The sequence below is a fragment of the Mirounga leonina genome, unplaced genomic scaffold (genome assembly GCF_011800145.1).
Source record: "Mirounga leonina isolate KUSES-001 unplaced genomic scaffold, KU_Mleo_1.0 Mir_176, whole genome shotgun sequence".
NCBI classification, from domain to species: Eukaryota; Metazoa; Chordata; class Mammalia; order Carnivora; family Phocidae; genus Mirounga; species Mirounga leonina.
The window spans coordinates 6,329,939-6,354,993 of record NW_023270454.1 but is presented as its reverse complement, the minus strand read 5'-3'; the positions used below and the strand labels follow the sequence as shown (position 1 = coordinate 6,354,993).

Sequence of the window (25,055 nt, the reverse complement as noted above, 5' to 3'; positions counted from 1 at the left end):
TCAGGTGTACAATATAATGATTCAACAATTCTATATATTCAGTGCTCATCATGGTTAAGTGTACTCTTAATCCCCTTCACCTGTTTGACCCATCCCCACCAACTTCCCCTAACATGCTTTTTTAATTTTATCTTATTATGTTAGTCACCATACATTACATCATTAGTTTTTGATGTAGTGTTTCATGACTCATTGTTTGCGTATAACACCCAGTGCTCCATTCAGTACGTGCCCCCCTTAATACCCATCACCAGGTTAACCCATCCCCCCACCCCCTTCCCTCTAAAACCCTGTTTCTCACTCAGAGTCCATAGTCTCTCATGGTTCGTCTCGCCTTCCGATTCCTCCCCTTCATTTTCCCCTTCCTACTCTTTTTTTTTTTTTTTTTTAAACATATAATGTATTATTTGTTTCAGAGGTACAGGTCTGTGATTCAACAGTCTTACACAATTCACAGAGCTCACCATAGCACATACCCTCCCCAGTGTCCATCACCCAGCCACCCCATCCCTCCCACCCCCACCACTCCAGCAACCCTCAGTTTGTTTCCTGAAATTAAGAATTCCTCGTATCAGTGAGATCATATGATGCTTGTCTTTCTCTGATTGACTTATTTTGCTTAGCATAATACCCTCTAGTTCCATCCACGTCGTTGCAAATGGCAAGATTTGGGGTTTTTTTGTTTTTTTTTTTAATGGCTGCATAATATTCCATTGTATATATATACACCACATCTTCTTTATCCATCCATCAATCGATGGACATCTGGGTTCTTTCCATAGTTTGGCTATTGTGGACACTGCTGCTATAAACATTGGGATGCACGTGGCCCTTCAGATCACTACATTTGTATCTTTGGGGTAAATACCCAGTAGTGCAATTTGACATGATTTATTTTAAACAAGTATCCTCAGTAAAAATTACTTTTTCTTTTTCAACAAGAAAGTTTTTTACTTGAAGCATACTTCAGAATACATGGTTCTAAAAGTATATATATAAAACATTCCATCCAAGAAAAACAGAATACACATTTTCTTCAAGTACACACAGAAGAATCCCCCAATTAAATCACATAAAAAGACACCTAACAAATATTACAAATTTAAGAAGACTGAAATCATACCAAGTATATTTTCCAATCACAATGGTACAAAACTAAAGATCAACAATAAAACAATGTTGGAAAAGCTACACTGTAAATATTATTTAATATGTAAGTACTAAACAACACACTAACTACTGCACAAGCAATGGGCCAAATAAGAAATCAAACATAAAAGCCATTCTGTTGGGTGCTCTGTACTGTACTTACTTCTGTACTGAATATGTTAAAGGGTTAAAAACATACACAGTCCCTGCACTTAAAGTACATTAGAGTACAGTTTGAGACAAAAAATAAGTAGAAACTAACAATATCAGACAGAATATATGGACTCACTGATTTGAAGGTTAGGTTCTAAAATTGGGGAATAAGGTAAAAATCATACATAATAAAATTATCTTTAAATTCAAGCCCCTCAGACAAACATAAATTCTTTCTGCTATCAGTCCAACTCAGCCAATTTCCCCTACTGCAAGGCTAGTTTATGGTTTCTTTGGCTAATGCATCAAATGAACTACTTAATTTGAATATAAAGTCATGCTACACCAAAAATATCCATGACCTCTAGGACTCTCAACTTGGTAAAATGCTCACACCTAACAGCAGATTCATTTTCCTGTTCATCCAATGAATAATAGGCAGGGTTGGCTCAGTATTTAAATTATTTCATCTTTTTCCCAGGTACAGACTGTTGCATTCACTTAAAGAAATCACAACTTGTTAAGTCGATAAGCTGTCATGGCTGTAAGTTAATAAGGGATAAGTCAATGATGATGGTATCACTAGGACTGACTAGCTTCCCTGCTGAGTAGTGAAAAGCAGGAGGGACAGGTATACTCCAAGATGGGCTCGATTTCCAACAGGGGAGAAGTCTTGATCTTCCTTAGGTGATCTGGACAGGAAAAAAAATCTAGAGATGATTAAGTCAGAAAGGAGGTCATTATAGTAAAAGGGCTGAAGAGAGATGTGGGGTGGGGATGGTGGTGATGGGGGAGTCTACATCTATGTAATTCTTAGAAGACAGAACAAGGATCAAGTAATAAAGCAGCCTTTATTACACTACCCTCCCTCCCCACCCCAGGTACTAAAGACAGTACTGATTGACGAAGCAATTTATAATGCAGTCACTGAACATGTGATAGGGAGGGGAAGCAAAGAGACGTGTGTGGGTCTGCGTCTGTGCGCATGTAAGAGAGAGAAGGTGAAGAGGGAAGAGGAGGGAGAGAAGAGAAAAAGACCAGTATTTTAGAGCAAGCTGCAACAAGAATAATAAGACATCTGTTCTTACATATGTTAACTAACTAGAATTTAAATAAAAATTTGAAAAAGAAAAAAAAAGACATCTGTTCTCACAATGGTCACTCATCTCAGGAATGGTTATTTTACAACAACTAGAATTCCACAGTAAAGTTTATAAATGCTTAATACTGAACCATCTTTGCAGCAAGGATACAAAATTTTAACAGGTACACTGGAGATAGGCTGAGGAATCCTAGAAACAACTAAGCAACTGGCCTAAGTATCTAGAAAGGTTGAATGTTAGGGAAGGGCAAGAACCAAAGATACCATACACTAGGAAGTCAACCCACTTTAAATCCTTTTGGAAGGAAGAGAAATAATGGGTGAAAGGTATACAACTTTCTCAATTTACAGATATTAAGATACTGCTGTTTGTTATTACTCATCTTGCCAAAAGCCAACGAACAAAGAGAAAACTTTAGAAATAGCCAACAAAACCACTGCTTAGTTGAATAGTGTAAAGCAACTGTATTTGGTGGAGGGGTGGGTGGATAGAATTGTGGCCTCCTTGCTGTAATTTTTATACTTCATGTATTTAATATAGCCATATTTCAGATAAGTAAATTATTTTCCTGGTTTATATGATGAAATTTAAATAGGTACTGTGTCAATGGCGTTCCTTCGTCCCTTCCCCCCAAAAGAAAAGAGCTACCATGATGTCTGGATGCTCAACCATCTGTACAAGCATAAGAACCATCAAATATACACAAGCACCTATTAAATCTCCAAGTCTGTGGATGATGCTTTTTAAGTTTTTTTGACTCGTGAAATGCCAAGATCTCACAGGGTCTCACTGAGAATATGACATATGAAAGGGAGAAATAAAAGGAAGAAGAAAATCAAATGCTGCTTACAGAATCACAAAACATCCAGGAATCACTTATGAAGAACACTATGAAACTGAGCTTTGAACTGCACGTGCCACGGCATACTGGCATGCCAGGAATGGGTTGTAAGTTTGAGTGGATACTGCAAAGCACCCAAATCTGTTACCCTCCCATCATGAACAACCTATTTACCTCAGTGTGCCGTACTGAACCTAACTGCTTTCTAGGGGTACCACGATGTGCAAAAGGTGAGGAAAAAGCATGGCATGCTCCCATACCACACTATACCCCAGCAAGGTTGACCAAATACAGGTATCAGTTTTTGGAAAATTGTAATAAATCCACTTCTAGAAAAAATATATCCTCCTAATGTTCCATACCATTTTTAAAAAATAGAGGTGATGACTGCAGAAAGTCCACAACAGTGCTGTTCAACAGAACTGTGTTAGAATGGAAGTGTCCTGTACCTGCACTGTTTAATATAGTCATCACAAGCCACACTTGGTTCCCACACTGAACAGACTAAGTCTAAAACATTACAGGGTGGACACTGACTTCTACTGCAAAGCCAAGAATGCTGGACCGAAGATAATTTTGAACCTTTGAACAATGAGCTATGGGTAAAATAAAACAACTATCTTACAACACATGGGCTGCTGTCCCAAGGAGCAGCAGGATGAAAATATAAATGTGTTTCATGAAAATTTAGATTCCTGGATACTAGTTTTAAAACAAACTATTAATGAAAACTTGAGAACACTTTACTTCTGAGATTAAAGTAACTATAACATACTTTTAAAAAGCAAAGACATTAACCTCACTGTTATGAGTCATACTACTAAACTCAAGGGATGGCCCATCAACTGGGCCATATTCTCCCAAACCAATAGCAACGAACAAAAATTAAAGAACAAAAACTTCCTCTTTTAAAGAAAAAAATAAGATATTTCCTATGGCCAATAAAAATGTTATTTCACAATGAAAAAACTGCCTGTTAATCTTATAAAAAGAACATTCTAATTTAGTTAATAAAAAGGACTCCCTGGGCGCCTGGGTGGCTCAGTTGGTTAAGCGACTGCCTTAGGCTCAGGTCATGATCCTGGAGTCCCTGGATCGAGTCCCGCATCGGGCTCCCTGCTCTGCAGGGAGCCTGCTTCTCCCTCTGACCCTCCCGACCCTCCCCCCTCTCATGCTCTCTCTCTGTCTCTCTCTCTCAAATAAATAAAATCTTTAAAAAAAAAAAAAAAGGACTCCCTTTCAACTGCCCTCCTGTGCACTAAGTCAACACACAGCAATTTTAGACAGAGACTGAATTCCAAGCAACATAAAGACAGCACTTAAAGGCACAATCAAATTTTTAGTGAGAACTTAACAGGCACTATGTTTTTGACCTTTATTGTTAAATCTTATCTACTGTTAATAAAAACCAAGGATTTATAATGTATTATATAAAATGAAACTCATTTCTTCCAACGTTTTCCTTTCCTTCTAAACCATCAGTAGCCGGGTTTCATTCTAAGAAGGCGAAATAACTGCTTTCTTTTGGAGGCGGAGCGGTAGTTAGTTGGTGGTAACCATGACAACAGCAGTATTATTGGTCTGTTTTTATTTCACCAGATATAACATTTCCTTCTTGTTACCTATCTTCCCTATTTCTTAAGTGGTATAATAAACAGGGTACAGAAATATAACATTCTCAGCATAAAAATCAGACAAGAGAAAATTTATGGTATATATACATAGTAGTAATGAGCAATAACTGCCACATATTAGGTGAGCAAACAATTATTAGCTCTGACATGTGGGTGAAGGTGAGGATGAGGGTTAGGATTGGTCATTTGCTTCTGGCCATGAGGGAAAACAAGACAGTCTTGATGCATCCTCTTGCTGGGAAGGACTAGAAAACGGGAACAAAATACTTTTCAAAATACTGTTGAATCCTTTAGACAAGAAAAAGAAATGGAATCGTGTATTTAACCCACTCTACTTTAGGGCAGTACAGTCAGACAGGAAGAATTCAAATACAGACCAGCACTGTCACTTAGCTGTGGAGAGAGAAACTGGGGGTTAGAGAAAGCAGAATCAGCTGGAATTTGTGGCAGAGTATCAAAAGAAAGTTGGAGGGATTTACAGAGAGGACACTTAGGATCCTTAAATGAATACCCATCTGAGCATTCCATAAGGCCTAGGAAAGAACCACCAAAAAGCTTATGAGGGCTCAAAATTGTTAAGAACCCCTACCAGCTGAGGGGCGCCTGGGTGGCTCAGTTGTTAAGCGTCTGCCTTCGGCTCAGCTCACGATCCCAGGGGTCCTGGGATGGAGCCCTACATCGGGCTCCCTGCTCTGCAGGAAGCCTGCTTCTCCTTCTCCGACTCCCTCTGCTTGTGTTCCCTCTCTCACTGTGTCTCTGTAAAATAAATAAATAAAATCTTAAAAAAAAAAAAAAAAAGATCCCTACCAGCTGGAACAGAGAAACCTCATAATTAATGAGGCACAGATAAAGTCTTCAGAAGAGCATCACCTTAGTAGTGGGACTAAATCAGAACTAAAGACTGAATTTGTCCTAACAAAGCTAAAAGTAAACTTTAAAAGAATCAAATTTACTTCAAGTAACGATGTGCTAGAATAAAATCCAACACTCAACAATGTAAATTCACAATGTTTGGCATCCAATCCAAAATCACCAGAATGTAAAGAAGTAGGTTATGTGACTCATAACCAGAAGAAAAATAAACCAATGGAACCAGAAATGACAAAAATGATGGAATTAGTAAGGTCCCAGCAGACAAGAACCTTGAAACAGCTGTTGTAAATATGCCCCAGAACACAGAATTAAGAACATGTTGAGAAATAGAAGAGAAAAAACAAAGAAGGAACACCTAGAAATGAAAAATATACTGGATGACATTAACAGATGAGATACTGCAGTAGAAAAGATCAAGAACTTGAAGGGCTAGCAATAGGGGAGGAAATTTAAAAAAAAAAAGGGCAGGAGCAAAGCAGGAAAAAAGAACAAAGACCTGACTTGTAGGATACTAATGGGTATCTACCACATGGGTCACTGCAGTCCCAGAAAAAAAGGTGGGATATATATATATATTTTTTAAAAAGACCAGTATGTAAACTTTCAAGCATGATGACACTATATGTAGAATAACCACAAGAGATCAGTTATAAATGCAGACTTATACAGGTATATAATAGTGGTAACTCAAAAACCATCAATAGCCTGCACTGGTGATGTGACTTTGCAAAATCATGAAGAATCCTTTGTAAAATTCTAGTATTTCAGGGGTGCCTGGGTGGCACAGTCAGTTGAGTGTACAACTCTTGGTTTTGGCTCAGGTCATGATCTCAGGGACCTGGGATTGAGCCCTGCGTAAGGCTCTGTGCTTGGCACGGAGGCTGCTTGGGACTCTCTCTGCCCTTCCTCCCTGCTCACTCTTTCTAGAATAAATCTTTTAAAAAAATTCTAATATTTCAAAGCAGAATCTTCCCCTGATTTACACAGTAAACCTCAGTATGTACATTAAACTCATGCAAAAAAATACTTGATAAATAAAGAGTTATATTTCAGGCTCAGAATAAGTAAGTTTTTTTCAGCATCATGAAGATTTGGCAGAATATTCTAAGTCATGCAGAGCAGGATGATTTTTTCTTGTTCAAAATTGTCCTGCAAACTACCAAATAGCTAACATACCTGGCCAATGCCTAGTAAATGCCAATAATGCCTCCAATCATCGGTTGAATTAAGTAAAAAAGAATTCAATAGAACAAGAGTTTATAATGTGTGTATTTGATAAAAAGTGTGGTAGAGATGTTAACAGTCATGAATCTTTACACCCAGAGATTTTTAATATGTATTATTCAGGGTTATTAGAAATACAGGAATTGACAAAAATTTTAACTACAGTGTAAGACTGACATATGCTTCTCCATGCCTGACAGATTTAAAAAAGGGGACAGGGAAGAAGGGGGGGGGGGGGAAGTATACACATTGGAAAGATACAATTGATACACACCTGCAGAGAACTTTATACCAATATAAAAAATTAGTATCTTCCAAAGAGCTATGCAATTTTTAAAAAACTCATCCATTGAGCCACAGACAGTCCCTTAAAGAATTCTAATTACAAATTTAAAGACCACATTCTCTAACCACAATAAAATTAGCTAAAGATTAAGAACCACTGGTTCTAACTAACCACTTGGTAATCTTACAATTCTAAGGCAAAAGATAAAAATCAGTACTGCAATAAAAATACTTAAAAACATTTACAGGAAACGAAGTATATAAATATTTAAGACAGAATTGTTTTTGTAAAAAAACAATACAGTGATCACTTTAACCAACTTAAAAAAACTGAAAGAATAAGAAAACGTGAAATCCCACCACTAAGAGATAACCACAGGTGACAGCTAAACAGTCTTTTAGCAAACTTGCACAAATTATAAAATATGTATACGATGTATTTATATACACTATGATTTCTGTAAAATCTGTAATGGAATTATAATAACTTTACTCTTTGTTTTAATCTCACAAACTGCTTTGTAAAAAAAGACAATCATCACTCTTAACCCCACTTCTGAGAGAACCACTATTATTATATCAGTATATATCCCTCCAAAGTTTGTCCATGTATACCTTACATTCTCAGGGCAAAAAAATAAAATCTATTTGTATTAAGAAAGAATGTCTACATTATATCACTGAGTTTAAAAAAATTACAAAGCATATTTGATCCTACTTGTGCGGCATAAATAAAACAATCAGAGCATTATGGAATTAGTTTCCAGAGCTCAGACAGGGAGTCCAGGTTAACACATCTATAGCCATTACCGTAACAGTAACCTGAAAACTCTGACAAAGATGAATCTCTACAAGGTAAAATAAGTAATGAGATACCACTACACACCATCTGAATGACTCAAATTTAAAAGAGAAAAAAGATGACAATGCCTAGTGCTAATTATGAGCAACAGGAACTCTTACATATAGCTGATGGGAATGGCACATCCACTTTGGGGGAAAAAAGTTTTGGCAGTTTCTTATAAAGTTAAAACACCACATGACCTAAAAATCGTAATACTAGATAGATACCCAAGTGAAACAAAAACCAATGGTCACATAAAATCTGGATGCAAATGTTTATAGCAGCTTTATTTGTAATCACCAAAAACCGGACACAACCCCAAACTGGGGAATAAACAGAATACAATATAGCCATACAATGAAATACCACTCAGCAATAAAAAGGAACTACTGATAAAAGCAGTAACATGGATTAAACTCAAAATGCATTGTGCTAAGCTAAAGAAACCAGATCAAAGGTTACATACTATATAATTCCATTTATCTGACATTCTGGAAAAGGCACGACTAGAAGGACAGAAAACAGATCAGTGTTTGCTTAGGAGTTGGGTGGAGGTTGACTTACAAAGGGACGTGAAAACTTTTTGGAATGATGGAACTGCTTTTCATCTTGGGAGTGATTAAACGTCTGTATGGTTTTGTTTTTTTTAAGATTTTTATTTATTTGAGAGAGAGAGCACGTGCACAAGGTAGAGGGGCAGAGGGAGAGGGAGTCTTAGACTCCGCACTGAGCCTGGAACCCGACATGGGGCTCAATCTTACCACCCTGAGATTACGACCTGTGCTGAAACCAAGAGTCGGATTCTCAAATGACTGTGCCACCCAGGCACCCCATCTGTATGTTTTTTTAAAAATCAAACTTTGAAGAACTGTATGCTAAAAAGGGTAAATTTCACTGTTTGCAAATTGTATCATAAGAAAACAGTATGAACCTTTGTCCTAAATATACCATCTTCTTTTCTAGTACCATAGCACTGGCCAAATTCTCTAGAAAGGCTGATGTTTTACATACAGCTTCCACATTTATACTTATGCCCACTCTTATGCTGCCTTCTTTAGCTTGGGTGTGTTGTCTGCCTTGCTTGAAATATCACCTTTCCTATCCCCATTCCCTTAGCCCTTCTGTATGTGGCCCACCAGGAAAAAAAAAAAAAATTTGTATTAGGTTTTGGAGGGGTAGAAATACACCAGAGGGATAACATATATAGACGTAATAAAAGAAAAATGTGATTTTTACACAATAACTAAAGACAAGTGGACTAGGAAAAAATACTTGTATTTCCAAAAACAGCTAATACAACATGGTAAGACAATTCACAGAAGAGCAATACTGGTAAAATATAAGAAAATATCCACTCAAAATTAAATTAATTTTTAATTAAGATACCATTTCTTATCTATTAAACTAGAGGAAAAAATATAAATTGTTCTACCTACATTGTAGAGAGAAGTGTATCTGGTTATTTTGGAAAACTATTTGATAATTTAAATCAACAGCCACAAAGCACTGATTCTCTTGGAATCAAGAGACTGGAATCAAGGTTCCAGAAGTCATCCTACCAAAATAATCCAAAAATTTAAAAAAATGTATAAAGATGCTCACTAATGTCTTCCAGTTATCTAAAGTGTTAGAGAATATAAGGGAAACATCCGATGTTCTTATTCTGCCAATATCCTTTCATATTTTGCTCTAATTTTTCTTGAAATCCTCCTCCCTTTCCACTCTTTTCCCTTGGCCCTTCATTAACCATTAGGCAAGAAGGTGGCAGCACCTGGAGATGTAGTCTCAGCTGTACTATTAAGATATAATTCGACCTTGAGTAAATCAGTTATGAACTTCAAAATTTGCAAAGAAACAATGGACAGAGCATATATAACATGTATTCAGATACTTAACACATCTAGGGGAGGAAGAAAACAGGATAATGGCAGGAGAAAAATAATGTGCTTCTTTCAGGCAACTTGGAATATGGAAAATTAAAGACCTGAAAGGACAATACAGCTGCAAATGCTGCGTAACTCCACCCATGACCATGGATCTCTGTTAGTCCACTAGTCCAGACCGCACTCTGACAAAAATGGATCTCAGATTTCTTTCTTTGTAACCTGGAATTCATCAGCCAACAGTGGTTTAACACGTTACTTTCTGTAAGTTATATGCCAATCAATGGTGAAATCAGAACGGAACTGAGGCAATGAAGCATGATTCTGCTCTGCTCAACTCCTGCCACTGCTACAGCGGTAAACCATGGTACTAGAGATTCTACGTCACTGATCACTACTCACTCTCCTTTTATGAGATGGGGTCTTTCTCACTTTTAAAGTCACACACATAGAAGTCACAGGCTACTTAACCGCAAGTGATAATGCATGTAACACATAACAGAGAAGTTCCCCATTTTTCAAGACACCTGAGGATGATTTTTCAAACATCACTGAACAAAAGCTACACAGCACAAAAGTTAACTAAGCTGAACCTCTGTTTTCCATAAATTAATTTTAGCATAATTTTAGATTTACATAAGAGTCGCAAAGACAGTAATACAGACAGTTCCCGTACACCTTCAACCCAGGTATTTCCTTATTTGTTAGCATCTTATATTTGCTATGGTTTATCTGTCACAACTGAAGAGCCAACACTGGAATATTAACTAAACTCCACACTTCATTCAGCTTTCACTCATTTTTCTCCAGTGTCCTTTATCAGTTCCAGGACCCCATCCAGGATCCCACATTACATTTAGTCCTCTTGTCTCTAGCTTCCTCTGGTCTGTGACAGTTTCTCAGACTTCTCTTGTTTTGGATGACCTTCACAGTTCTGAAGAGTACTGGCCAGGTACTTTACAGTATGTCCCTAAAGTTGAGACGGTTTTTCTCATGGCCACACTTGCTCTTATGGCTTACTGGCAGGAAGATCACAGAGGTAAAATGTCATTCTTATCGTATCAGGCCAGGGTACATTTTAACAATATTACTTATTGATGACTGCCAGGTTTCTCCACTATAAAGTCATCCCCTCCCCCCATAAGGTAGGAAGTCATTAAGTCCAGCCCACATTTAAGGATTGGGGGTGTTAAGCTCCACCCCTTTGAGGAGGAGTATCTACATAAATTACTTGAAATTCTTCTGCTGGGGACATGTGTCTCCCCTCCCCCACTTATTTATCTATATGAACTCATATTTATTTATTTCATACTTTGGGTTATAATCTTACTATGTCATTTATTGTGTTGTTCAAATTATTCCAGATTTGGTCATTGAGAGCCCTTTCAGGTTGGCTCCTGCATCCCTTTGTGGGATGCTCCCATCCTTCTGTTTTTTTGGGGCACTTCAGGAACTTTTAACAAATGTGTAACTTTCATATATCCTTAATATTACCACAAATTAAACATGACTTCTAACTTTTTCATTCTATAGTTACATACTAACTATGTAGGAGTTCTGAAGAGAAGAATAAAAACCATATTGAGAACAAAAGGAGTAAATACTGTAAAGGTCAGCAATGTAACTAAATTCTCATCCATGGAGTATCTGACCAGGACTAAGACTTCTGTCCTGAAATAGATTTTTCATTTGATCAGCTGAGGTTCTAAAACTTAAATTGTATGTTAGCTTTCTTAGAAGTTTTAACATGCCTGCAATTTGGACTTCTGCATACTGATCTGTACTCATTGTTCTCTTTTCAGAAGCTGGGGAGGTGGGGGGTCAGAACACAGAGGGTATACTGATCACCTTTAGCTCTGCTAAAGTCAAGGGCCTGCTGTCAGAATGTTCTGATAGCACAGAAATTCATTCTCATTTTGATCTCGTTTGCTTCAACACTCAGAGCTCCCACTAAGAAGCATGCCATTTTGTTTGAACACAACCTATCTTCATGATCTTTTCCCCTTTATTAGTTCAATATACCCTAATACAGCAAACACTGAATTTAGGATTGACCCCACATAGCTAATTAGAGTATGATTAACCCAAATTTCTTCTCAAAGGTAACTAACTACTCCCCAAAGAAAATATTTTTCTGGATAATGCATCTATAAAATGCTAGTTTCTTGCTAGCTTCTTTCTTGTAGGCTAGCTTCAGGTTCAGTTATTTCCCATTATGATGCTCCTTTGTCACTGCTGACCTCTAGAGGGAGCTCAAAGTTTTTGTTACCTTTTCTCAAAGGTCAGTCCGCTCCTCCCAGAAATGTGGTATATTCAAGATTTCAGAACATATTATGGCTTAAAAAGCAAGTTGAGTGTGTGCCATCCCTTTAGCAATCTCTTGCTCCTGTGAAGGAAGTAAGGTCTGACCCACTCACCAGCTCCTGGGGGAGTGGGCTCCAACCATTTCTTTCTGTTTCCCTTCTAGACTCTCCTCTCTTTCCCACTTGGCACTGACTAGGGCATATTACTATAGCCAGAGAGGCTGATCGGAGGATGGCTGTAAGAAGTAGGGGCAAATGCTTTCTTCTTGCGGACTCTTGTTACTTTCAGTGAAGCAGGCCAGTGCGTCTCGATCTTCCTTATGTCAGGGCATACACAGAATACAGTATTTGTATGGCACACTAGTATAAAAGATTAGGCTGTTCATGTCTGTTCAGTCAGAAACTCTAGTCAGCTAAGTAACCCCCCATCCAGCCCAGCAAGTATCCCCAGGAAAAAGGGATCATTATCTTAGCACACCTGTAATACATTCTTGGGGCCACATCAGTAAAAAACTAGTAGAGGAAATGATGAGAAGTCAGACTGGACATTTTTTCACTTCACCTGCCTATATGAACCTGAGGAAGTAACTAAGGCTTTTAAAGACTCAGTTTCCTCATCTTTAAATACCTATCTCACAGATTTGCTTTGAGGGCTAACCAAGCAATAAATGTAAAGAAATGAGCACTGAATGTGGCACACAGTAGGCACACTGGTAAGCAGAAGATGTTAGCTGGGCTTTGCTGCGCAAAGAAACAAGCATTTACCGTATCTGTTTCTAGGCTATTGAGACCAACCTGGGTTAGGTAAAGTTCTCCAAAGGGTCCGACAAAGCTCCCTGGAGCCTGAGGCTATGAGGCTAACTCCCAAACTACTAAGTGTTAAAACTGCCCCGCTTTGCTGCTGCTTTGCATATACAGATACTTTTGACTTAAGATGGGGTTACAGCCCAATAAACCCATCGTAAACTGAAAATATCGTGAAGTTCAAATGCATTTAAATGCACCTAACCTACCAAACATCATAGCTCAGCCCCACCTACCTTAAATGTGCGCAGAACACTTACATTAGCCTATAGTTGGCGAAATTATCTAATACAAAGCCTGTTTGATAATGAAGTGTTGAATAGCTCATGTAAGTTATTGAATAACTATCCTGACAGTGAAAAATAAATGGCTGTATGGGTACAGATTCATTGTTAAGTGTATTGGCTATTTACCCTTGTGGTCACATGGCCAACTGGGAGTGAATATCATACCATGTATCGCTAGCCCAGGAAAAGATAAAAATTCAAAGTACAACATCTACTGAATGCATACAGCTTTCGTACCACCATAAAGTTGAAAAATCTTAAGTCAAACCATCATTAAGTCAGCAACCGTCTGTACACTCATGAAGCCTCAGGCTGAAGCAGGACTGGTCGTGGGTAAGATTCTGTACTCCTAGGTCTCTGGACCAAAATATCACTTTGATTAAACCATGATTTCCAATAATAAAGTAACTGCTAACAGCCTTTATAATAACCTTTTTCAACCTCTGACTCAGTGAACAGGAACATGTTATGTGATAGGCTCAACAAAGACCACTGGCTATTGATGCTCATACAGAACCTACATTGTAATGTTGCCATGAGAGTCAGGGTCCATAGGGTAATTTCCAGAGATGTGTTCTGGAACCAGTCTCCCTTCTTTTTAACTTGTTCCTGGATAATCTGATATCATGTTTGGATAAAATGGAATGGAACCATACCCTCCTGCAACAAAGAACAGAAAGATAAACAGTTGCTAATACATTTACTCTATAGGTGTGATCTTAACAAACAAGCCTTGGTGTATTAATGTTATATAATGCTAGAACGAAGAACTCAAAATTGACCATTCCAAACCTAAAGTAACTGGCTCATAATTCATTCCACAAAGCAAATCACCTCATTAAGTTGCCTTATCAAAATATAATGCATACAGTTTCCACGGAGATTATACAAAGTAGTACTGCACAAAGCTTATACATCTATGCATGCCTTAAGGTATTTTTATAACCAGAATGGGCATCTGGTTATTAATATCTGCTTAAAATCTTTACAAACTAGGATTATTATGGCCATGCTTTACGAACCAGAAAGCCCTTCGTTGTCCAACTGTCCTGGCAAAGTCACACCCAACTCTATTTTGTTTTGACAGGATTCCTCCCGCTCACCTACGAACTGCTCACCTACAAACCCCAGTACAAAAGAGCAACCTGTTTACAGAAAGAAGTTAAGAGTTCATTAAGATATGTTACAGAAAGTTTTACAGACTTTACCCCAACAATAAAAGGGAGCCCACTGGGAAGTTTTAAATACCCGGAAGTGTTAAATACAAGTAATCCAATTAGATGTGCCTTTAGATTACTCAGGCTGAAGTGAAGAAAACTGGGAACCGGGAGAATGGCAAAAGTAGAGAGAAATCTAGAGACAAATTCTGGTAAGCAATGATAGTGATCTGAGCCAGTATCCTACAGTAACAATATTAGCATAAGTAGCAAACATTTAAAATGCACTTACGGTATGTTAGGTATTTAACCCTCACAACAAACCTATAAAATTGGTCTTATTAATATTAACTATTTTATTAACTAAACCACAGAGGCAAAAAGAGGGGACAGAAGTACAGAGATTTTAAAATACATCTATGAGGGGCGCCCGGGTGGCTCAGTCATTAAGCGTCTGCCTTTGGCTCAGGTCATAATCCCAGGGTCCTGGGATCGAGCCCCGTGTCAGGCTCCCTGCTCAGCGGGAAACCTGCTTCTCCCTCTCCCACTCCCCTTGCTTGTGTTCCTGCTCTCGCTCTCTCTCTCTGTCAAATAAATAAAATCTTTAAAAAATAAATAAAAAATATAATAAAATACATCTATGAAGTATATAATGCAAGACTTGATCACTGATAAGGTGTGGAGAGCTAAAGATGAAAGCAAGAATAATAATGTCCAGTTTCTCATGGTGGTTGAATGTACTTAATACCATTAATAGACTGGTATTTGTCTTATATTAAGCATTATTTAACAGGCATCTAAATGGCAGATACAACTTTGGTTTAAAGAAAAAAGTTAACCTCCATTGGCTAAATAATATAGAAGATTATGTCATGAATGACAAGGCACCAAAAGCACCAAAATGCTCGACCAAAAGGAATACATCACATTCTATGACAAAAAAGGAAATTTAGGTCAGAAAATTCTTTTTGCCCATCTTTTCCCTTTTATCCTTTTTCTCAGCTCTGGCAGGTTAGTTTGCTCAAGGTGATACTCCTGACCTTCTTTTCAACTGTTATTTACACTGCATTTCATTGTCTCCACCATACTTTTTAAATTATTTGTAATCATGCTTATCCACTGATTTGAAATTTTCACAATACCGTGTTCAAAGATGCAATTTCTTTCATGAATCTCATTAAAAGAATAAATTAAACATTAAAGGTTTTCTCCACTTACTTGAACTAAATGTTTATTCCTCTAATTCTGGAAGCTGGCATTATTCTTTAAATCTTGTGCACTTCTGTGGTTTTTGCTCATTTTTAGGAACGTCATCCCTTCAACAATATTTTAATGAGCATCTATTACACGCTAGATACTCTGGGTCATGCTAGCATTTCTAGCTGCTAGGGATACAGGAGTTAAATAAGACAGACAAAAAACTCCCTGCCTTCAGGGAACATATATTCTAGTGTTGGGGGCATATTATAAACAAATATAAAACGTTTCAAGTAGTGTTAAGTACTATAAAAATAGGAAGACCAAAAAGAGAATGTAAGTAATGGCGGTGGGGCATTATTTCAGGTAGAGTGCTGAGAGAAAACCTCTCTGAGGATGTGACTTAAGCACAGACAAAAATGAACAGAGAATTAGTCATCCAAACTTGTAAAGGAAAATATTCCAAGCAGGCAGCCTAAGTAGAAATGAGTTTGCTAAATTTGATAACACTAATACAGAATAAGGTGGTAGAGGAGATGGCTCATTTAGCAGAGGCCTGACCATATACAGCTTTGTAGGCCATGGTAGAAGGACCGTGGATTTGTTTGAAGAGTGGTAAGAAGCCATTGCAGGGCTTCTACCTTGTTTTAAAGTGATTACCTGCTGGGTGAATACAGGCAAAACTGGAAATGGAAAAAAAGGAGACTAGTTCCTGAATTACTGCGTAGCATAGGCAAAGATGATGATGGTCTGAACTCAGGGGCAGCCACAGAGAGATGGATAAACTCAGAATATGTTCTGAAGATAGCACTGCCATATTTAAGCTGGTGAACAGAGGTGTCAAAGGATGTATCCAAGGTTTTAGAACCAAGCCCAATGGAGGAAAGGCAGTTTAAATTTACTGAGGAAAAAGACACACCAGGAAGGAGCAGGTTTAGGGTAAGAAAGGAGCCAAGGGGCCCCTGGGTGGTGCAGTCTGCTGGGCATCTGACCCTTGGTTTCAGCTCAAGTCATCATGCTCTCAGGTTTTGAGATCAAGCCCCGTGTAAGGCTTTAGCTCACCAGAGTCTGCTGGGGTTTCTCTCTCCTTCTCCCTCTGCCCCTCCCCACACTTGTTCCTGTGCTCTCTCTCTCTAAATAAATAAATCTTATTTAAAAAAAAAAAAAAAGAGTAGCCAAGAATTTCATTTTCACATCTTTGGGTATTGATTTCAACCACACATGTAAGTAGAAATGTCATATAGGCAACTAGATTGATTTGACAGCAGTTTAGGGAAGAAGAGGAGATATAAATTAAGGTATCATCAGCTAACAGAAGGCATTTAACACTAAATGTGATTTCCTAGTGAGTGATTACAGAAAACAAGAGGTCTGGCCTGACGACTGAGCCTTGAGGCTCTCCCACGTTTAGCACTGAGGAGGAGGAGCCAGCTGGTAAAGGAGATTGCACAGGGAACTACTGGTAAGGTAGGAAGAGCTTTTCTGGAAGCCAGGCGAAGTGTTTCTAAAAGGAGACAGTGATGAACTGTGCCCAAAAAGTGCACAGAGATCAAACAAAGTGAGGGCTGAGAAGTAAGCTTGGATTTGGCGGCACAAAGATATTCTGTGTGATTTCAACAAAAGTGGTTTCAGGGGATTAAGTGTCCTTAAAATACAACCTGTTTTCTGTGGCTTTATTTAACAACGGTCAGAGGGAGAAGCAGTTCTGGAGTTAAGCTGTTGTAGACTGAAATCACTGCTCTGAGAGCCTGAAATCTGGTTTATGAAGGATAGTCTCTTTAGATTTGCCATCAATGAAGGTTTTCCCTTTTATAGATCTTAGGTTATTCTGAGAAACAGAGGGTTAAACAAACAGGACTCTGATTCATCATGCTTCTGAGTTGCTAACTTCCCAGTTGCCTGGATATACTGAGTAGGGTTTTTTCAAGAAAAGTACTTGAGTGACATACTTTCAGTCATCACAAGCCTGAAAACTGCCATATTGTTATCCTGCCTATGTGAAGGCTAGTTTCACCAATTTAAGATGTTTAGGTTATAATAGCTTTTTCCTCGGGGTTTTCCAAATGCCACTCCACTATCTTTTAGCATGGTGCTATCCCAACAAAACTTTCTATTGTAATAGAAATATTCTATTCTGCACTGTCCAACATGGCAGCCACTAGCCACACATAGTTATTTATTGAGCACTTAAACTGAGGAAATGAATTTATCGTATTTTTAACTAACTTAAATTTAATAGCTACATTGTTAAATACAGTTCTAGCATACAGAAAACAAATGAAATGCCTATCTGATACACCTTCCTTTTCAGGTAACCTTTTTCTTGTCTGGGTACTTGTACTATCTATTTCTATATCCTAAAATTTTAAAATCCACTGGGCTATTCCTATGTATGGATCTCATTTATTCTGCTTGGTATGCACTTTAGTTATCTGTAGAAGACTAACATTAACAGACCCTACCACATATGGGGGTTGTAGAAAATTTCAAATGAGTTTCAAGGTGAAAAATGCTTGGCACCTAATAAGTGTTCAATAAATGTTAGCTACATATTCTGAGCCCTTGTGATCTGTTCTCTCTAGGTCAAGATAATTTTTACTGTTTCTCTGACTTTATCTTTTATATGTTTGCTCTGATCTCTCACTCTGAACCTTTATTATACACTGGATCTATTCTTTGTTGTTTCTTATACTTGTGCCTATAGTTTCCATCTCAGTTTTTCCTCTGAATTATGGGACTATTTCTAAAGCTCTCTGCCACCTCTCCAAAAAGTCAACATTTAAGAATCACAAATTTCACTTAAGAACTCCTTTCTGCTCTCTGATTCTTTTTCTTCAAATGTTCATGAGTCTCTTTGAGAACACTAATTAGTTCTTCTTTAAACCACAACACTTTCTCTCATTTCTTGCAATAAGTCTGTATCATAGGCTATCACTTGCTCATAATGGTCATCTTCTTTTACACTACTGAATCTGTGTCTAATTTTTTGTATATTCAACTTTAAAGAGAAAGACCTATGTTTATATAACATCTGGGAATTGTGTTAGGTTCAATCAGAAAACATTCAGAACGAAGTTCAAAACTTGGGGGGGGGGGTGTATGTGTTCACATTGTTATTTCCTGTCTTAGTTCTCAATTGCTGCCTAACAAATTATCCCAAATTTAGCAGCTTAAAACAACAAACAAGTATTTTTCTGTTTTTGTGGATAAGGAATCTGAGTGTGGCTTAGCTGGGGGATTCTAGCTCAGGGTCTTTCACAAGGCTTCAGTCTATGTGTCAGCCAGGGTCTCTGTCAACTCAAAACTTAATGGAGGCAGGATCTGCTTGCAGTCCAAGCTCATACTCATGACTGCTGGCAGGCATCGGGTCTTCACTGGCTGTTGGCCAGAAACACCAGGTCCTTGCCTCATGAGCTCCACAGAGAAGTTCACAAAATTGGAGATTGTTTCTCTCAGAGCAAATGAGAGAGGACAGCCCACCATGAAAGCCAAAGCCTTTTTGTAACCTAACCTGAAAAGTTTTGCCGTTAAGTTAACCCATTCACTTTTGTCATACTTGGAGAAGTCACCCGGTCCAGCCACACTCAAGGGGAGGGGAATCAGATACAAGACATGAATACCAGGAGGCAGGGATCACTGGGGGCTATCTTAGAGGCTGCCTGCCACACTTCCTTAGTCACCAGAGGGACTCAACAATATGTAGTCAAGTAGCGGCAGTGCAGACCGAAGGCAGCTCTCGGGGCAGGAACTTTCAAAATTTTGTGCTTCATGGTTAGTCTCTCTTCCTGCAACCATGGGTAGCTAGCTGCTCTTCACTGATCATATTGCCCTTGGTAATAACCATTCTGGGTCATTTAGTTTCAATCCTTGCTTCAACGTACAAAATATCATACCAACCACCTACCCTACCCCACGGACAACCCTTAAATTTTAGCTCAAAATAGGTCTTTAGCCACACCCTTGGAGGGCTTCTCAACGACCAAGTTAACCAGAGAGAACTTCCCTCACTACATTTCTCATTTGTACCTTTTCCTGCCAAAATTCTTTTTAGTTTAGTTATGGCACCCTTCCAGGGTTTCCACGGAGACCGAACTCTCCCATTATCTTGTTGGTCATTTCAGTCTATGTTTGTCTATTTGTTTTAACATATGGGCTTAGATCATCATCTTCCACCGGAAGTCAACACAGCGATTTGTTTAAGTAAAGCACTTTACACATTCTTTAAAACACCCTGTTTTGATAAATATGACAGGAAATGCCTGTTGGTTTTCCTACCCATGAATTCATTTCTATTGTTGGGTAAAACAAAGATGTTTTAATCTACATCATCAATCCCCAGGATACATTCTACTACAGGAATTTAAGTAACTAAATTTTGATGATTTCCAAAAAACGCAATGTTACCAAACTTAGCATAGAAACACTTTAACAATATACTTATAATCTGAAAAGGAACCAGACACACAGCTGTTCAGCAGCATGAACTAGTCACCCATGGTTGTAAAGAAGGTACCTAGCACTGTGAAAAGAACCGAACATTTAATCAAAGACAAATCTTAAGTCAGAATACCAACAGCACTGTAACTCACAAACCAAAATACCCGTTTTTGAAAAAAACAAAACAAAACCAAAAAACACAAAATATCCGTTTTTGGTTTAACAGTGAAAAAAATTTTTCCTACACTGTATTACTCCTCTACCCCACCCTCATTCCCCTTAAGATAATTTATTTGCCCTATTTTCTTAGAATACTAATAAACAGGGCAGGAGGAGTATCAACAAAAACTATATCAGATGTCAACAGATTTTCTCATGTGATGGTATCTGGTACAGAGTGTATACTCTCTGGGATAAGCAGAATTCAGGTTTCTTGTCCTCCACTGATGAATATGTAGGAAACGGAATTAAGACAGGACTTAACACAAACAACATTAAGCACAAATAACATCCTGCTGCACGGGACCTATCCTACACAAGCAGCCAACCTGCACAGACATGTAAGGCATGTCTGTGGGATAAACCCTGTATCTGAGCTCTCATCAGATTTCTAGGTGATATGTTCTTAGTCAAAGAAGAGGGATTTTCAAACATTTTAGCACTTTATTTAAGGAATAAAATTACCTGTTATCTCAATGAAGTTACAGGACACAAAATCGACACACAAAAATCAGGGGTGCTTCTAAACATTAGCAATGAACAATACCAAAACGAAATCATGTAAACAACTCACTTTACAAAAGCATCAAAAAGAATAAAATATTTAAGAATAAACTTAATCAACAAGGTGAAAGACATACACCGAAAACTACAGAACGTCGCGAAAAAAAATTTAAAAAATAAATGGAAAGACATCCTTTGCTCATAAACTGGAAGACTTAATACTGTTAACATGTCAACACTACCCAAAGTGATCCACAGATTTAATGCAATCCCCATCAATATCCTGATATCCTGATGGCATTTTTTGCAGAAATAGAAAAATCTACCCTTTCATATGGAATCTGAAGTGACCTGAACAGCCAAAACAATTTGGGGGGGGGGGGGACATCAAAACACAAAGTTGGACATTTCACACTTCCCTATTTCAAATACTACAAAGCTACAATCATCAAAATAGTGTGGTACTGACATACACACAGACCATTGAAATAGCGACCAGAGAGATAAACACTACTCTATTTCACCTGTGGTCTCATGTGACCGCACATATGGTCAAATGCTTTTTGACGTCTTTTTAACGCATGGTGCTAGGGAAACTGGATATCCACATGCAAAAGAATGAAGTTGCACCCTTACCTTGCACTACCTACAAAACTTATAAAATGGATCAAAGACCTAAACATAAGACCTAAAACTTTTATAAGAAAATAGGGAAAAGGGCTCATGCCATTAGATTTGGCAATGATTTCTTGACTAGGATGCTAAGAAAAACAGGCCAAAGGAAAAAATAGATAAATTGAACACCATCAAAATTAAAACCTTTTTGAGCATCAAAGGACAAAACTGAAAAGGCAACTCATGGAATGAGAGAAAATACGTGCAAATCATGTATCTGATAAGGAATTATATCCAGAATATATAAAGAACTCCAACTCAACAATAAAAAAAAAAAAAATTTAAAAATAGGCAAGAGACTTGAAAAAACATTTCTCTTAAGGAAGATATACAAAAAACATATAAGAATATTTGTAACATAACCAGTCATCAAGGAAATATAAATCAAAACCACACTGAAACACCACTTCACAGCCATTAGCATGACTATTATCAAAAACAAAACCAGAAAATAAGTGTTGATGAGGATGTGAAGAAATTAAAACCCATGTACACTGCTGGTGAAAGGCAAAATAAAATGGAGCAGCCACTGTGGAACAATATGGTGATTTCTCAAAAAGTTAAACATAGGATCACCTTATGATTCAGCAATTACACTTCTGGATATATACCCAAATGAATTCAAAGCAAGGACTTGAAACAGATATTGGAACACCATGTTAATAGCAGCATTATTCATGATAGCCAAAAGGTGAAAACAATCCATGGATCAATATATGAATGGATAAACAAAGTGGTATTAAATACAATGGAGGAAGGAAATGGACACATTCTGTAACATGGATAAGCGCTGAGCACTGTTAAGGACTGAATGTTCTTTTTTCACCTTCCCCATTCTACATTTGTATCTTTTTTCTCTTACAGTGAGAACCTCAGTTCCCCAATCTGTAGCTAACTTTTGACAGAATATGAAGGTGCAAATAACCTGGGTCTCTGATGAAATAAGCCCCGAATTCACGGTGAAATCCTAACCCTCCCCAGTGTGATATGAGGATGTGGGGCCTCTGGGAGGCAATTAGGTCATGAGGGTAGAGCCCTCATGAATGGGTTTAGTGCCATTCTAGAAACGATCCCAAAGAGCTCTCTCACCTCTTCTGCCATGTGAGGATGCAGTGAGAAGCCAGCCCCGGTCAGATACACAATCTGCCGGCGCCTTGACTGGGGGCTTTCCACAACTGTGAGAAAAATTATTACGGCAGCCTGAACAGACTCAGACAAGGACATTATGCTATGTAAAATAAGCCAGTCTACAAGAGGACAAACACTATATAACTGCACTTTTATGAGGTACCTAAAGCAGTCAAATTCAGAGAGACAGAAACTAGACTGGGAGTTGCCTGGAGCTGGGCAAGGGCAGAATGGGAAGTTACCGTTAAGTGGGTATGAAGTTTGTTTGTAAGATATAAAGTCTGGGGGATGGATGGCAGTGGTGGTTTGCACAATGTGCACATACTTAATGCCAATAAACTGTACACTGAAAGATGGTTACAACAGTAAATCTTACGTATATTTTATCACAATAAAAAATTATTTGTTATCTCCCGTAAGAAATCCCAAGATAGGGCAATTAAATGCAGGGTTACTTAATCCACTGGCTTACTTCATCAAAGATCCAGGTTCTTTTCATCTTCATATTTGGACAAAAGATAGCTACAGATTTAGGAACTGAGGTTTTTACTCTAGGAGAAAAAAGATACAAACACAGAGTGGGGAAGGCAAAAAAGAACTCTGTGGTAGTGAATCAAAATTGGCAGATCAGTACAAACTAGTATTTTACAAATTTCATCACAAATTATTTTAATTACATACGAAAGCAGGTAGAAGAGAAAACTCACGGCCACTCTTGTTTCATCCATAAAACCATCCCATATTATTTTGTGCATATCCCAGATACCTAATTATTTCACCCATAAATTTTTCAAAGGTATCTTTAAAAGATAGTACCATTTTTAAAATAACCAAACACCATTACACCTGGGAAAACAAAACAAAGCATAGTACTTCCTTAATATCAAATATCCAGTATACCGGATACATTCAAATTTCCAATTCTTACATAAAAAAAAAATTTTTTAGCAGTCTGAATTACAATCCAATAAGGTTTTCAAACTACAATTGACTGATATATTTTTTAAGTTTTTTTCTCATTTATAGGTTCCCCTTCTATTTTTTTCTTGCAACTTATCTTTTGAAGAAACAAAGTACTGTAGTTCATCCTGTATGAACTCATAAATTAAAAACAAAACAGCAAAATCCTTTTAATTTCATAGCTCTGTCTAGGAAAACAAAATGACATTCCAGTAGTTAGGAACACACTTTGCACATAAAATGGTTTCTAAATACCATTCCCCACTAAAAGAACCCAAGACTTCTTATGATTCGAAGTCTTGGGCAGAAAAATGACAATCTGTAACATCTCGTCAGAAAAATAGGGAGTGATCGAAGACTGACTGAGACATGTAAACGGGGCAAAGGAGGAACTTGATGGGTGTCTCTCATAGATCAAATTTAGGACAATCTGAGCAACAAAAGGAACAGTGGCATTAACAGACGGGGTGACATTAATAGATTAACACACAGAATAACCTAGAAGTCCACAATGATATCATAAAGGAGAGGAAGAGTTGGAAGATTAGGAAATCACCATTCTGCATCCATCAATGGAATAGCAAACTGCCTCAGGCAAGGGCCATTAATGAATGCTTATTAATTACAAAGATGAAAAAAGTTTCTTTCTTGAGAGATGTGGCACATAGGTGATCGAACTAAGACTCATCAATAATGGGACAAATTTACATGATTTGATGCACCAGGAAGTATGCATTATGTTTTGCTAAAAATGTTTAACCTGGATTTTATTATGAGGAAACAGTTGGTGAAATCCAGAAATTATGGTATTTTAGAAAACAAACTTTGACTCTTCAAAATTAACAGAATGCTTTGACTGAATCCTGGATTGGAAAAAAAAAACTTTAAGGGTAGTTTCTGAGCCACTTGGGGAAGTTTAAATATGAATTGTGCAACAGAGAACATTTCTGAATTAATGTTAAATTTCTTGGGTATGATAATGTTATTGTGTTTGTGTAAGAGAATACTTAAGAGATTAATGCTAAGTTATTTAGGGATAAAGCATATGCTGTTTCCAACTTATTTTCAAAAGATTTGGGAACAGAAGTTCAGGTGTAAGTGTAAGAGTAGAGAGAAAGCAAATGTGCCAAAATGTTTATAACTGGTGAAGATAATTAAAGTACAGTTATGGGGCACCTGGGTGGCTCGGTTGGTAAGCGTCTGACTCTTAATTTTGGCTCAGGTCATGATCTCTGGGTGAGACTGGCTCAACGATCAGCAGGGAGTCTGCTTGACCTTAGATTCCTTCTCTCCCCCTTTCCCTCCCCACCCGTGCACGCTCTCTCTCTCTCTCTAAATTAAAAAAAATACATCTTTATTTTTTTAACAAGATTTTTAAAATTTATTTATTTGAGA

The 25,055-nt window shown here is 37.7% G+C and overlaps 1 protein-coding gene across 2 annotated transcripts in view; it reads right to left on the bottom strand.

The window, feature by feature from the left end:
* Positions 1 to 25,055, bottom strand: part of PPP2R2A (protein phosphatase 2 regulatory subunit Balpha) — an 84,369-nt gene that overhangs the window by 35,106 nt on the left and 24,208 nt on the right. Inside the window, exon 3 of one of the 2 annotated variants that reach the window (XM_035022593.1) lies at positions 13,905 to 14,043. The exons of the other annotated variant lie outside the window; for it this stretch is intronic. Within the exon in view, the coding sequence (XP_034878484.1) occupies positions 13,905 to 13,920 (16 nt within the window). The 5' untranslated portion in view covers positions 13,921 to 14,043. The remainder of the gene's footprint in view (positions 1 to 13,904; positions 14,044 to 25,055) is intronic. 2 annotated transcript variants of the gene reach the window in all.